This window comes from Felis catus, chromosome A2 (genome assembly GCF_018350175.1).
Source record: "Felis catus isolate Fca126 chromosome A2, F.catus_Fca126_mat1.0, whole genome shotgun sequence".
Classification (NCBI taxonomy): Eukaryota; Metazoa; Chordata; class Mammalia; order Carnivora; family Felidae; genus Felis; species Felis catus.
Genome location: NC_058369.1, coordinates 84,993,866 through 85,009,110, shown reverse-complemented (window position 1 = coordinate 85,009,110; position 15,245 = coordinate 84,993,866). Strand labels below are relative to the sequence as shown.

Sequence of the window (15,245 nt, the reverse complement as noted above, 5' to 3'; positions counted from 1 at the left end):
TATAAGGAATAGTCAACATTAGCGCTCTTTACTCTTCCACCTTCCATTTACTCTTAAACCATTTCCATCATGCCTGCCTCCAGCATGCCAAAAAAATTGCCCCTATAAATGTCAATTATTATTTCCCAATTGCCATGTTGTATGGAATGCTCATGAGTCCTTATTTTAATTGTTTGACTGCACTGGGCTTTTCTCTTCTCAAACTTTACTCTGGCTTCTAAAATAACTCTTTCCCAGTTTACCTCCTAACCACCTGCTTTACTCTCAGATTCTTTGACTACATCTTAACTGCTGGTGCCTCTAATGTACTAGGTCCCCTTCTCTGCTTACTCTATACCTTCAGATGAAAACTGCTAAGGTCCAGTGATTTTTGCTATCATCTGTCCCAGACTGTCCTAGAATATTTCTTTCAAATTCACTTTGTCTAAACTAGGGAAGCAGGTATATCTACGTCCATATTCTGTGGATAGGTCCAGTTCAAAAAAACAACACTAACTTATCTCTCCATCTGGCCTGTTTCCCTACATTTAATTATAGCAGCAACAGCAGCAGCAGCGGCAGCCTCTAAAGCAATAAATCTGGGTGTAGATATGAAGACGCTCAACTTCTCACCAAGTTTTGTCACATCTACACAAGTTACATCTTCAAGGGTGTTATTTATCCCTGTTGTCACTGCATTAGTTTAAAAGCCTCACATTTCTGAAGTGGATCAATGCAATATCCTGCTAAGAACTTTCTACCTCCCTCTTCTTTCCTCCACTGCAGTATCCACAGTAACACCAACTGATCGCTTTTTAAAAAGAGTGTATGTCTTTCCTGAATCGTACTGTTCACAAACTATCAAGATCAAACTGCTTGGCATGATACATAAGACACTTCAGAATCTAGCTCTTATCTACCTCTTCATTCTGATGTCCTATGTCCTATGACTTCCCTCCCCCTTCATGCTTTCTACATCAGATGCTGAACTTACATAATGCTTTGGACTAATGTATGACAGAAGGCATACAGCTTAGCAGCTAAGATCAGGGGCTCCAATATCAGACTGCATTTATTGCTCAACTGTACCATGTACTAAGTTAGGGGTGGTGGTTCATTTATCTATGCCTACATTTCTTTCCTGTAAAATGTAATAATTTTACCTACCTTAAACTACTTTTTGCAAGAAATGAGAAGACATATAAAGCACCTAAAACAGTGCTTGGCATACACTGAAAGTTTGGTAATTGTAGCCATCTGTTCGGTCGTACTGATTGTTCTTCCTAGAATGTTCTTCCTTTTCACTATCTGGAAATAACTACTCCTCCTTGAATAATGAACCGATCATCAATCACTGCCCCAGGCAGTCTCCCCCCAGTCTCTTAGACTTCCTCCCAATAAAGTCTATCGCTTCTTCTTTTCTAGTTTATTGTACCACATTCAGACATTGTTGTAATACACTCTCACACTGTACAAAAGTGAAATTTTATGCCCTACCTTCCTATATAACCCAGTACTCTCCAATAGAACTTTCTGTGATGACAGGAAGATTCTATCTGCATTTTCCAATATGGAAGCTCCTAGTCACATGTGGCTATTAAGCATTTGAAATTTGGCTAGTGTAAAGGAGGAATTAATTTACTCTTATTTTTTTAATGTTTTTACTTAATGTTTTTATTTTTTTATTCATTATTTTTTTAACATTTATTTATTTTTGAGACAGAGAGAGACAGAGCATGAACGGGGGAGGGTCAGAGAAAGAGAGGGAGACACAGAATCTGCAACAGGCTCCAGGCTCTGAGCTGTCAGCACAGAACCCGATGCAGGGCTTGAACTCACAAACTGCAAGATCATGACCTGAGCTGAAGTCGGACGCTTAACCGACTGAGCCACCCAGGCGCCCCTGTTTTTATTTATTTTTGAGAGAGACAGAGACAGAATGCTAGTGGGTTAGGGGAAGAGAGAGAGGGAGACACAGAATCAGAAGTAGGCTCCAGGCTCTGAGCTGTCAGCACAGAGCAAGACACGGGGTTCGAACCCACGAGCTGTGAGATCATGACCCAAGCCGAAGTCAGACGCTCAACCAACTGAGCCACCCAGGTGCCCCAGAATTAATTTACTTTTAAATAATGTCTAGTAGCTACTATATTAGACAGTGGAGCTCTAGTCTGTATGTTTTGGGGGAGGAGAGAAAGTGTCATTCATTAATTCTTTTCAGTACACAATGCAGTATGTTACAGAAAATTTCCAGTAGAAGCTCACTAATTTGAACAGGTTTAGGAATCACCTGGCAGATAGAAAGCTCTATGTCACAGAAATGTATTTGTGCATTCCCTGGAAAAACAGTGTTACTTAAAGTCCCACTACAGCTGGATTTTTTAAAGTATACATTTACCATTTTGCTTTGTGATGTTTCCTTATCCTGTGATGAAAGGATAGGAATCAGAACTTATTCCAGAAAGAAAAACCTAACTGCCATTTTAATTTAATAATTAAATAATTTTCCAATTTCACTTTTTTGACAAATAACTGAGATTTCTTTAATGAACTTATTCTTGAGCTATCTATAAAGACATTTTACTGCATGTTTTCCACAACCTTTAGTGGTCTACTTTTTTACTTATTAAAGTTGTTTGTTTAATATAGCAAGATAAACATGGCCATGTTGAACATAGAAACACAGCAATTATTGGCAATCAAACATTAAAAACAACAAATAATGGATATAGGTTCTGCCTCTACTCTTTTCACTTCAGAAATTGTTATATTTGAAGGTTTTAATATCTTTAAGGGCCTTAGTGTTCTTTTCCTCCTCATGCTAACGTCTCTCTGTGTATAGATAAAACACAAATCCTTCATAACATGACACCCAAAATGATGGCTAATGAATGTAAGACACTTCAAAAACAAACAAAAAACAAACAAACCTAGAAAGGAACAAGAACATATTATACAATAGACAATAAAGTAATAAGCATGTGCAGAGATTTTAGCTCTTAGAAGGTAAATCTATTTTAATCTATTATTCCAAAAGGATAAGTAAAACTGAGTTCTGACTGAATAAGTGGAAGGAAAAGAAGAGTTCAGCCAAATAAATGTCTGAGCATTTCCACTATGAGAGCTAATGGCACGTACACAGATGGAAAAATAAGGAATTTAGCAGCAGGTAATTACCTACATTAAAAAAAAAAGATGCCTTTGTTAATGCTATGAATAGAAAACAGGCACTCCTATTTTCCAGTGTGTCTTAAGTGATAGGAAAAGAAATGAATGTTCTACTAAAGTACTTCACTTCCTCTAGACATCATGTTATAAAGACTAATTTGAGAACTCTGTATCTTTGTCCTGGGAATCTGGAAATTTTTCTTTTGAAAATAAACAAGTGTTCTAAGTAACAGGCTCATGATTTACCAATTTTAAATAGTGGTTTATCTAGAGCAAATATTAATTCCTCTTTATATTTGGCATGGGGAGCTCAAAAAATAGTGCATTAGACCCCAATGATAATAAAAATCCATAGTCATAAAACTGTTCAGATTTAACATACACATATGGACAATATTTTTGTAACAAATATATATTGTAATTTTATTCAAGCAAATTATTATTGATGTGTTTTAATATTATAAAAAATATCAATTGCTCAACTCACAAAAGCTCTTCATGTTTACATTGTAGGATCATCCATAAGAACGGTTACAGTGAGCAAGAATGCATGGAGTTCAAAGCAGTCATTTACAGTAACATATTGCAATCCATCCTAGCTATTGTGAAAGCCATGACTACCCTTGGGATTGATTATGTGAATCCCAGAAGTGCAGTAAGTATGCAAATAATGACCGTTGCAGTCCTACAATGGAGTTTGAGCCATAACATGGTAGAACTAAATTTCTAGTATTAATCTACACCAAAAATTTAAGAATATGAATTATGAAATTTGGAAACTTTAATTCTGTTTAGTGTGAGATTTCTTTTTTTCTTTACATGAAACTTTTCTTTTTGACTGTGTGCTATAATCTTATTCAATATTAACTGGTTTCCTAGGAATCAAATCTAATATCAAATAATATACTGTATTAGAGAAAAATATTGGTTATGTTTCCTAAATATAAAAGAATTTATTCCATAAAATCAAACTACAATATCTCTACATTTATTTCCCAAGTTGAATTATGAGTCATTTCATGCAGACTTTTAGTAATAACATTACTAAAAATTACAATTTTCATTATTGTTCAATAATTACAAAGGCAATGTGGGGCAGGGAAATTTTTATTTTATAATGTCAATTTTTTAAAAAGGAATTCAAAGTGTGTGATTAAGTAAGCTCTATAATAAATATACTCAGATAGGCAGAGTTATGTTTATAAGGTAGCATCTAAATAGTTTCATTTCATTCTATTTTATATTTTGTAATATAATTCTATAACTATATAGTATTCTCCGAAGAAAAATAATTACCCACACCCAAAAGAGGAGTAATAGTGTACAATCAACAGGAAAAACTCACTTATTTTTACATGTCCCGTCCAAGAGCAGCTGGTTGCCTCCAGAAGATATCAATTGAACTGTTGCCAGTGCAACTCTTAGATACCTTGTTATACTACAATAAAAAAGAGAAGAACAGCATTTTAAGTATAGAGAAGAATGTGACATTTGTACTTTCCTCTCCCTATACTCCTCTTGGAGTTTAGGGTTCGACCATGTAAATTACCATTGGAAGCCAGGATGAAAAGAAAAATACTTTCATGCTGTTCATTTTAAAGGAAATGGTAAATCCTCTTCTTGTTCTGTTATTTTCCAACAAAGAGCACAGAAATGCTAATTATGTTCTTAGGGCAGATCATTTGTAAGGCAGAGTCAGGAGTTCCGCTAGGCTCTCCTTCCATTTTTAGCTTTCCTCAAACTTGGCTCCAGTAAGTCACCTACTTCTTTAAGTTACAGTTTCCTTCTCACATGTAAAAGAGGAACTTGCAGGAGGAACTCAACTCCAATATCTTTGCATTCTTTACCATTCCATGAGTTGATGATCCTTTTTTTTTTTTTTTTTTTTTTTTTTTTAATGTAAGGGTAGTTTGGTTACAGCTCTGACACTGGCTGTTCCTAAGAATCTGAGACTTTAAATTAGCCCTTCAGAAGCAACCTGATATAAGTCTCATATTTAAAGATGTGAAAAATCAGGGTCAAAGAGGATGAGCAATGTGGCCAGCATTGTATAGCTAATGTTTGTGGGCCAAACCCACTTCTTCTGGCTTCCATTAGAGTGCTTTTGCCTATGCAAGGATTTTTGCAAAAATACTGTTAATGGTCAGAAGTGATTGCTAATCTGCAACTGGTTAGAGTCTTAATGACCTTGCATGCAGGTGGAGTAAAAATAATAGACTCTGTAGATTGCTGCCAGTAGGCTGAGAATTAAAAAGAATGTAATTTATTCAAAGCATACATTAAATGGTAAACACAGAGTGATTTATGCAGCACTGAACAACCTACATGACTTCTCAGGAGGACCTTTGTCCTCAAGTGTCAAACATCACAGCTGGCAGATACTACATAACTCAAATTTTGATTTCAATTGTTGAAAACTACAGTCGTTTTGGTGACAATTCTACAGTATTTGATTTTAAAATTAATATACTCTATACCTGCCTTAAACTTTTTAACAGATTAATTGCTAAGCATCTCATCTATGTGTGGCTTTCAGAGTTCTGTTGTCCTATGGCTTTCAATTTAGCTGTATATTTATATAATTTCTATATTTTTATATTATCATTCATACATTATGCAGATTACCATTTGGAGAGAGAAGGAACCCTAAAAAAAGTTTCCATGAGCTTTATTGATTATAGCTCTGTAAATTTGGACAAGTTACTTAATCTTTGTACATTTTGGTTTCTTCATCCATGAAATGTTAGTGTTTTTTTCACTGAGTTTCAAAGACTATTACAGAAGGAAACAGAAATATAGGAAATCCACCTAAAAACAAAATCTTGTGGGGCAACTGTGTGGGTCAGTCAGTGAAGTGTCTGGCTCTTGGTTTCAGCTCAGGTCATGATCTCACAGTTCATGAGGTCAAGCCCCACATCAAGCTCTGTACTGACTGTGGGGAGCCTGCTGGGGTTGTCCCTCCCCTGCTTGTTGCCCCCTCCTCCCCTTCTCATTCTCTCTCAAAATAAACAACCCCCCCCCAAATATTGTAAGATCCTAGTAAATATTGAGTATTTACTCTCTGATAATCACTTTGAATATAAGCTCATTAAAATTTATGTATTGAAGTCTACACATCCAACATCATTTGAAAAAAATTGTATTTCATTAAACTTTATTTATACAGCAGACACTGGACTGGACACTGGGAATATACTGAGGAATCAGCAGTAAATGAAATGGAAATAGTATTTGCCCTAAAGAGAGGGAAGACTGATGCTGAACAAGTAATTGCAAAGCATCAGCTATTGCAAAAGGGCAGTACAGCTCAATGGGGAGCTAAATCCTCATTTGTGGAAAGAATTACCAAGAAAGGAAGTACTATCACCAGTGGGGATGGGGAATAATAAATTAATAATAATAATAATAATAATAAAGTTTCTTTTAAGAAATGTTGAGTTTATAAGTTCTGTAACACGTCCACATGTGTAAGTGGTTGAAATGTGCATTTAAAGTTCAAAGGAGATAATTTGATGAGAGATCTAAATCTCAGTATCATTGGCATTATACTACGGCATATAATTTATATTAAGGAAATGGGTAGGATGGAAAAGTTCAAATGCTTCGACTGAGAAGATAAGGGTGTAAAGAAGAGTAGTGACTTAGATGCCCATGTTGAAAAACTAACATTTTCTGGTCATTTGAGAGGAATAAGAAAGTTGGAGGAGATGGCTGGATAGTAAGAGGAAAACCAAGTTATATGGAGTCACAGAATTCAATATTCCAAAGGGTACTTATCTAAGCTGAAAGGTCTTGAGGTCAAAAAGAAGTATATTTAAAACCTACAGGGGCACCTGGGTGGCTCAGTTGGTTAAGTGTCAGACTTTGGCTTAGGTCATGAGCTTATGGTTCGTGAGTTCAAGCAAGCCCTGCAACAGGCTCTGTGCTTACAGTTCAGAGCCTGGAGCCTGCCTTGGATTCAGTGTCTCCTTCTCTCTCTGCCCTTTCCCCACTCATGCACTGTCCCTCTCAGAATTAAACAAGCATTTAAAAAATAATAAAAAATAAAACCTACAGGATTTAATAATACCAAGATCACTGGGGGTATCATGAGGACAGGTTTTAGAAAAGTTGTGGATGCAGAATCCAATGAAGTATGTTGAGATATGAGAAGAAGATATGGGAACAGTTTAAAGACATTTTAGCAATGATAGCTGAAGAATATAAAGAGAAATAGTATCTGAAGCTGAAGGGGAATGCATCTAAGAGAGGGCTCGTTTTCACTTATATTGATATTTGACAGACTAATTTCATAAATATAGAACTTGTAAAGGGTAAAGTTGAAGAAACAAGAAGGGGACATAATATAGGCATTTAGTAAATTTCTACTTGTTCTCTCTGAATATTATCATATTCCATTTTAGAGCGTCTAGAACATCCTCTAGACCAACATTAAATGAATGTTGAATGTTTTAGTACTTTATCTCATGATTTGGGTATTGTGACCATCTGTGAGATAGTATCCTACAAAGTGAACCCTATAATATGGACCAAAGAACAGTGATTTCTCAGAATTTTCCAGGATAAAGTTCTGTGATCAACTAAGTTTAAAATACATATATGCATATATATATATATATATATATATATATATATATATATATATATATATATATATATATATACATATATTCCCAAGATGATAAGGTTGTGATATCTCTTCTTTCCTTGATATTTTTTTCTGCAATCTTTGGAAATATGACTCAAGGGTTTAGAATGAGTTCCACAAGACTCTAGGAATACCTGAGGTCCCTAACATTTATGAAGAAATTCTGGGTAACTTGTAGAGACAGTATATATTTTTCTTTCTTTGCAACATAGTTCCAGAGCTATGCAAACTTGAGAGAATAAGCCATTCCAGAACCATCATAGTTCCCAAGCTTTTCCAAATATATCACAAGGAAATAAAATTTCTTCAGGATGCCACTCAAACCTCTTCAGAGCTATTTGAAAAATGTGAGAAATTATTGGAGAACCTTTAAAGCTTCCTTAGAACATGAGGTCTGAGCTAATTAACACATTTCATTTTATTGATTCATTTGTTCTACAATATTTCTGGGACAAATACTATGCATTAGGTTCTGGTGTAAGTCTTAAGGATGTAGAAATGACCAGAAAAAAAATATCACCACCTTCATGTGGTGATAGTCTAACATAAAAGATACAAAATAAAGAAATATGCAGTATGTAAGTAGTAACAAGTGCTATGAAGGAAAACGGAGGAGGGCAGGGAGCTAGAGAATAAGGAAAGAACGGAAGAAAGGGTGGCTCTGGAAGGCATTTTTGAGGGGCTGGTATTTGGGAAGAAACCTAAATGAAACAGGGAAGACATGGAGGAACAGCCATTCAAATGCTCTCAAATGGGGGGGCTGTTGAGTTTGAGAAACAGCAAGAAGTCTGGTGCATCTTGAGGAAAGAGAGACAAATTGTGGGTGAAGGAAGAGATTGAGAGACAGAGCAGGGGTGGGGGGGGAGAGGGAGGGAGGGAAGGAGAAATAAAATTGAAAAAAAATACATGGGTCAAAACTTGTGAAACACTACGAGCCATGACATGGGATTTGGGTTTTGAGTGTGCTGGGAAATACTGGAGGTTTTAAAATATGGGAGTAAGATAATAAGTTGGAGTTCAATTTTCCTTCACTTTGGCAGTTATGTAGAAGACAACTGTTCAAAAAAAAAGACAACTTTTCATAATACTTGTTAATTTTGATATTACATATATTTAAAAAATTCAAACGTTATTGGTGGGTCCAATTCCTTAGCCATATGAATTTTGATTCTTTGAATTACTATGTCAGCCCTTTAATAACTGCAGAAGAACTTCCAGAATTAAAATACAGTATGTCCAATAACATATTATTTATGGATAAAGGAAACCATGTATTGCCAGGGATTCTCAAATCAGGCTGCTCATTTGAGTCACCCAGAAGATTTTTGAAAATACCTTTGTAGAACCTGACACCCAGAGTTCCTGCCTCATTTCTTTGGATTGAATTCCTTGTAGCAGTATTTTTAAAGAGTGCCTCACATGCTTATAATGCACAGCCTTGTTTGAAAATCACCATCATTGCCTTTTCTATGCAAGCAATAAACTAAAAAAATAAAAGGTCTTGAAAGACAAAACCAAACTGGTAGGGTGGCCTGCCCTCGAGGGAAGTACTAGGATTGAAATGGTGGCGGAAGAACACTTTATGACATTTACATGTTCAAGGTGAGACGATTTTCATGATGGTTATCTATTCAAATAAAGTGTATTTAGGTTGAAATTGGAAAAATTTTTTAAATGAAAGAGTATATTAGAAATTAGCTTGGTTCGTAAAGATATGTTAATAAGGCATGCCATTTTTTTCCCTTTAAGGACAAACTGGTTCGAACAGCTGTTTCATTGCATCATTTGTCCTGAATGACACCTTAATAGTGAAGGAGGCACATGGGATGATGCCAGCTAAACTGGCTGGGTCATATTTCGCTGGATTTGCAGTGCTCTCTCACATCTAACTAATTGGGAAGAAGGATTTAAAACTTTACACTATGCCAATATAGGAAAATGGGTTCAATCCTTAGATTTTGGCCATTTTACAATTTTTGGTTAATGCTCATCTATGTAACCTGTTTGGATTAGCAGCAAAATCTGAATATGAAGAAAGATGTAGTAAGATTTTTAGTCTTAACAGAACCTCTCTTTAAGAAGGAGAGACAAAACTTTAGTTTTTAATGCAAAGAACAGATTTTTTTTAATTTTTAATGTTTATTTATATTTGAGAGAGAAACAGAGCATGAGCAGAGGAAGGGCAGAGAGAAGGAGACAGAGATTCCAAAGCAGGCTCCAGGCTCTGAGCTGTCAGCACAGAACCCGATGTAGGGCTTGAACTCACAAACTGCAAGATCATGACCTGAGCCGAAGTCGGACGCTTAATTGACTGAGCCACCCAGGCGCCCCACAAAGAACAGATTTTTAACAAAATGGTGAAATAAGCCATTTTTACTATTTTAAAATAATAAATTGACTTGTATCAGAAAAGCAGCAAGTTCCCATTGATAATTCTTCACTGGTAGCCACCTGACACTGTACAAAGTAGTTTGGGTTTGACTCTTCTTCTGAAGCTCATTGTCCTTATTGGTTTGGCAAACCAACCTTCTAGTTTTAGATTCATTTGTAAGATGGAGAAAAATGCCGTCTATGCGACAGTGCTGTGAGGATTTTGTGAGATATTATAGGCGCTGTCTTATAACCTGTTATAATACTATGTGCTAGAAAGATTATGAGCTTTGGAGTCTGACAACAAGGATTTGAACACAGACTTCATTTGCCTGGTCCAGTATCATGGTCAATAACTTAATTCCTTGGAACTTGAATTCTTAACCTTAATTTTTTTGTCATAAATTGGCTTTATTAGTTTAGATAAACTGTGGACTATTTTATTTAGTTGACAAAGTTTGATTTTCTTCTGTCCTTCTCACCTTCAAATATCCCATCAGGACTAACACAATATCTGCTTTTTTCCCCCCTTTATTTCATTTTTTTCTTCTTTTCTTCTTTCCCTTTTCTTCTATTTTTTTTCTTTTTTTTCCTTCTCTTCTATTTTATTAATGAAATCTTCACCTCTACCCTATTGATTAGCCTCAAAGTCATGCAAACAACACCTGTACAGATGTCCAAAAACCATGTGTATATCAAAATACTTATCGCGGCTTTATTTTATGATTGCAAACAATACTTGTTGGTAAATTATACTGAGTTTTATTTTCCATGTTATCTCTAATTCCTTCATGGTATTTTTATTTCCTGGAAAATACATGGCAATGATCAAAATGAGAAGTGCCAGATTATATCAGAATTGTTACCCTTTTATCCTTGCATTTTGACTCTGAAAACTCAATCAGTTTACATTATCCCCTCTGACATTACGTTCAGAAGGTAATGACATATCCTAAAATATCCTAAATTTACCTTATCAGGTTACATAGATTTTACAATAGAGGACTCTTCACCCAGCCATTATAAGGAAACTCAGGGGAGCCTGGATGGCTCAGTCTGTTAAGCATCTGACTCTGGAATTTGGCTCAGATCATGACCTCACAGTTTGTGAGATTGAGCCCCACATCTGGCTCTGAGTTGACAGTGCAGAGCCTGCTTGGGATTCTCTCTCTCCCTCTCTCTCTGCAACGCCCCCACTTATGTGTACTCTCTCTCTCAAAATAAATAAACACTTAAAAATAAGGAAATTTAAGATTGCATTAACAGAATTATTACCTAAAGGAATAAGATGAAAATAATAAAATTTAGGGTGCCTGGGTGGCTCCGTTGATTAAGTATCCAACTTCAGCTTAGGTTGTGATCTCACGGTTGGTGAGTTCAAGTCCCACATCGGGCTTGCTGCTGTCGCCACTGAGCCTGCTTTGGATCCTCTATGCCCCCTCTCTCTCTGCTCCTCACCTGCTTGTGCTCTCCCTCAAAAATAGACATTTAAAGAACCAATAAGAATAAAATTGAAATGCCCTATTAAAAGGATATGTGATTCCAAATAACAACACATTTTTATCATTCTTTTAAAAACATTGCTATAGGAAGACCAACGACAACTTTGTGTGATGGCGAACACTCTGCAAGATGGTGGCATGACACCTGAACTGGCTGAGGTGATAAAAAGACTCTGGAGAGACCCAGGACTTCAGACCTGCTTTGAAAGGGCATCTGAATATCACCTCAATGACTCAGCAGCTTAGTAAGTGAATGCATTTAACAGGAATTATAGTTGAAACATTTAAGTTAAGAATTACAATTCTTCAGGGGCGCCTGGGTGGCTCAGTCAGTTAAGTGGATGACTTCAGCTCAGGTCATGATCTCACAGTTGTGAGTTCGAACCCCATGTTGGGCTCTGTGCTGACAGCTCAGATCCTGGAGCCCGCTTCGGATTGCGTGTCTCCCTCTCTCTCTCTGCCCCTTCCCTGCTCACACTGTCTCTCTCAAAAATAAATAAATGCTAAACATTTTTAAAAAATTATTTAAATAAATAAATAAATAAATAAGCTACAATTCTTCAGACTCTACATTTGTCATCACAAATGAGGAAAGTAAATAGCTTTACATTTTGTTACACTAAAATAAAAAGAAGTTGAAGAGAAATATAGATCAAGGTGATTTCATGAAATGTAAAACTATAAGCAAAGGAGCATTTAAAATAATTTTGAAAGTATTTGCCTGAAAATACCCACATTTTGCAAATATTTTCTCCCCAATGAAAAGGATTCATCTGTGTGCACTGTTCTCAATGTAAACGCAGGTTGGTGGCATACACACTGATGTTTTGGGCTATTCATTCGTCTCTCATCATATTACTTAAATATTCTTCTAAAATAATTTTATTGATGACACATTCTTTGACTCAATTGGTTTGATGAACATGATACAGAATTCTAGAAGAAAGTAATGATTTTCAAAACATTTGTATTTTGTGGGATACTGTTTGAGTCTCAAGAAAGATTATATAATTTTCACAGCTAATATCATCCAGTAGGCAATTATCAGCCACAATAAAATTAGGAGGTTATGATACCATTTGTAATTTCATTATCAAAATTATTTTAAATTTCTATTGTAGTAAGTAGTTCTTAACCTATACTCTGGTTATAAGCCTGCACGCATGTGTGTACATGTATGCAAATATAATTACTTATTCTATGTACCTGTCCATGCATACTCATATATAAAACGGTATAAATACAGTTCTTTTGATGAACTCACAACAGAACATGTTAGTACTACTTAAAAGGTGATGTAAAAGTGAAGCAAATGAAAGATTATTTGAGGATAGAACAATGAAACTTGCATGATACTTCAGCTTTCTAATCGTGATGGTCAGAAGGATTATAGAGAGAAAACAAACTATACAAATTTTAGGAAAAGGTAACAACAACAGTCTTCTGTGATTAGTCACTCATGTTCATTTTAAATTCCAAAGCCCTTGGAGGAAAGTCTTGCTCTCATCTCTTTGACGAAGTAGAGAAGGAATATCATCATGTGATTATTAAACTCATTTAATTGTTTTATGTGTCCCAGTGCCTAGCCATATTTTAATACTAAGACAACTCTGTGCAGTATAGAAAACTCTACTTTTCTTTATGAATCGTTGATAACGGTAGTCACAATAAGATATTTAATTGTGGAATATTCTCATAAAATTTTGCTTAACAAAACGCTAGAGAAGGAAGGAGAGATAGTGTTGGGGGGCAAGAATTCCTATCCCCTCAAAGGTCCCTCTAGCTGAACTCAGAATCAAATTGACACAAGACAGATTAACAGGAAAAAATGAAATGTAATTGGTATACATACAGGGAACCCACATAGACATGGAAATTCCAAAGACAGGCAAAATGAGGTCTATATGTCATCCTGAACTAAGGAGAAGAGGGTGGGGCCCGGGACTTCAGAGGGAAGGAATCAACCTCAAAGGGGGATAACAGCAGATGTTTGGTAATTAGAGGTTTGCCCTGCCATACAGATGGGTCACTCATAAAATTTCTCTCTCCTAATAACACTTATTCTGGGAAAGACCCCCAATTTTGATTCTTCTATACAGTTAAAGGAGGGGCAAGATTTCTCTTCAGCCTGCAGGGTCTCAAGTGCCTTCAGCTCAAAATAATCCACATACCAAAGTGACACATTCTGGGGAACTGGGGAGTTGTCCTGAACCCCTTCAATAGCTGTAATTAATATATTTGGTTTTGGATATACATTATCAATTAAGCATGACTTTTCCATTCAAATATTGTAAGAAGTGTATTTGCAATTATATTAATCATTATGTTTACCAAATACTTTACTCTTTAATAGCAGAAAAAATTACACATTGTGTTGTCAAAATGGGAAGATGAAATGACCCTGTATTGTATTTTCTAGACCTTCTAGCCTTGTTTCAGATTTTTTGTTTTGACACACAAAATAAATATTTTACAGAACTATCATGTTGTAGATTCATATTAAAAGTATTTATCTGTTCAAGTTAAACATCATTACACAGTATCTACTTGCACCTATTTTGTGAATGTTGCCCATATAATAATGGTTTTAAATACCCTGATTGATTTAGAGAGTAGTAAAACACCTCTCCACCTTCACTCCCAACCTCTGTTTCAGAAAATTTTCATTAAGAAAACCACCCAAAATTTAAATTGTTAATACTCCCTGCCCTCAGAGGTCCTTAAAAGGAAGATTAAAGAAAACACTTATTAAGAAAAATAGTTGAATGGCCATTGCTTTCTTCCAAAAATTAACAGAGTTTTTTCAAATACTGAATTGCACTCACATTTTGAAACTAAATATCATATTAGATCAGTCTCACACTCATGTCTATTTCATACATATTTTATAGAGCAATGGCCTCTTTCCTTCTCTCCCTTCCCTTTCCTTTCTCTTCCTCTTCTCCCTTTCCCCCTCTCGCCCTTTTCCCCATTGTTCCTTTTTTGTTTTGTTTTGTTTTGGTCAAAATAGGATACTTATATTTTCTCAAACCTAGAGCCCCTTCAAGTTTAGGCTAACAAAGTAGTGAATCTTAATCAGAGTAGGGAAGGGAATGTTGTTGGCAACCTAACACCTCCCTGCTCGCACCTGTACTACTAGGAAGCTGAAGGAAAAAGGGCATGACGTGACAAAGAGGGGAAAGAGTTTTATTAATACTTCATGGCTTACTGATTGAGTCCATCTAGTGTGCTGTTTAAATTCCAGAAGCTTTAATATTTAACAAAGACTTTACCAGAAAAAAAAATTATTTTTACATGATTAGAAAAAGTATCAGGTATTTTTTTTTAACCGATTTGAGCTATATGTATTTAGGGCCTCTGGTTTCAGTTCTAGACCACAGGCCTGAGCATTCAAATCTTATATTCATTAAAAGCAGGCCTCTTAAATGCAAATTTGTCACTCTGCTAATGCTTCTGCTTTGCTTGAAATCATTTACACATGCAAATGAAAGTACATTAAAAGTGTCTTTACCAAAGTATTCATTTAGCTATCATTAAAATGAATTGAATCTCTATGTTGACAGGTATGTTTTTGTTGTTCT

The 15,245-nt window shown here is 35.6% G+C and overlaps 1 protein-coding gene across 3 annotated transcripts in view; it reads left to right on the top strand.

The window, feature by feature from the left end:
• The window catches only part of GNAT3 (G protein subunit alpha transducin 3), a 300,648-nt gene that overhangs the window by 263,575 nt on the left and 21,828 nt on the right, over positions 1–15,245 (top strand). For all 3 annotated transcript variants that reach the window (XM_045052313.1, XM_045052312.1, XM_003982705.5), the window contains 2 exons: positions 3,658–3,799; positions 11,752–11,909. In XM_045052313.1, coding sequence (XP_044908248.1) covers positions 3,658–3,799; positions 11,752–11,909 — 300 coding nt within the window. The remainder of the gene's footprint in view (positions 1–3,657; positions 3,800–11,751; positions 11,910–15,245) is intronic.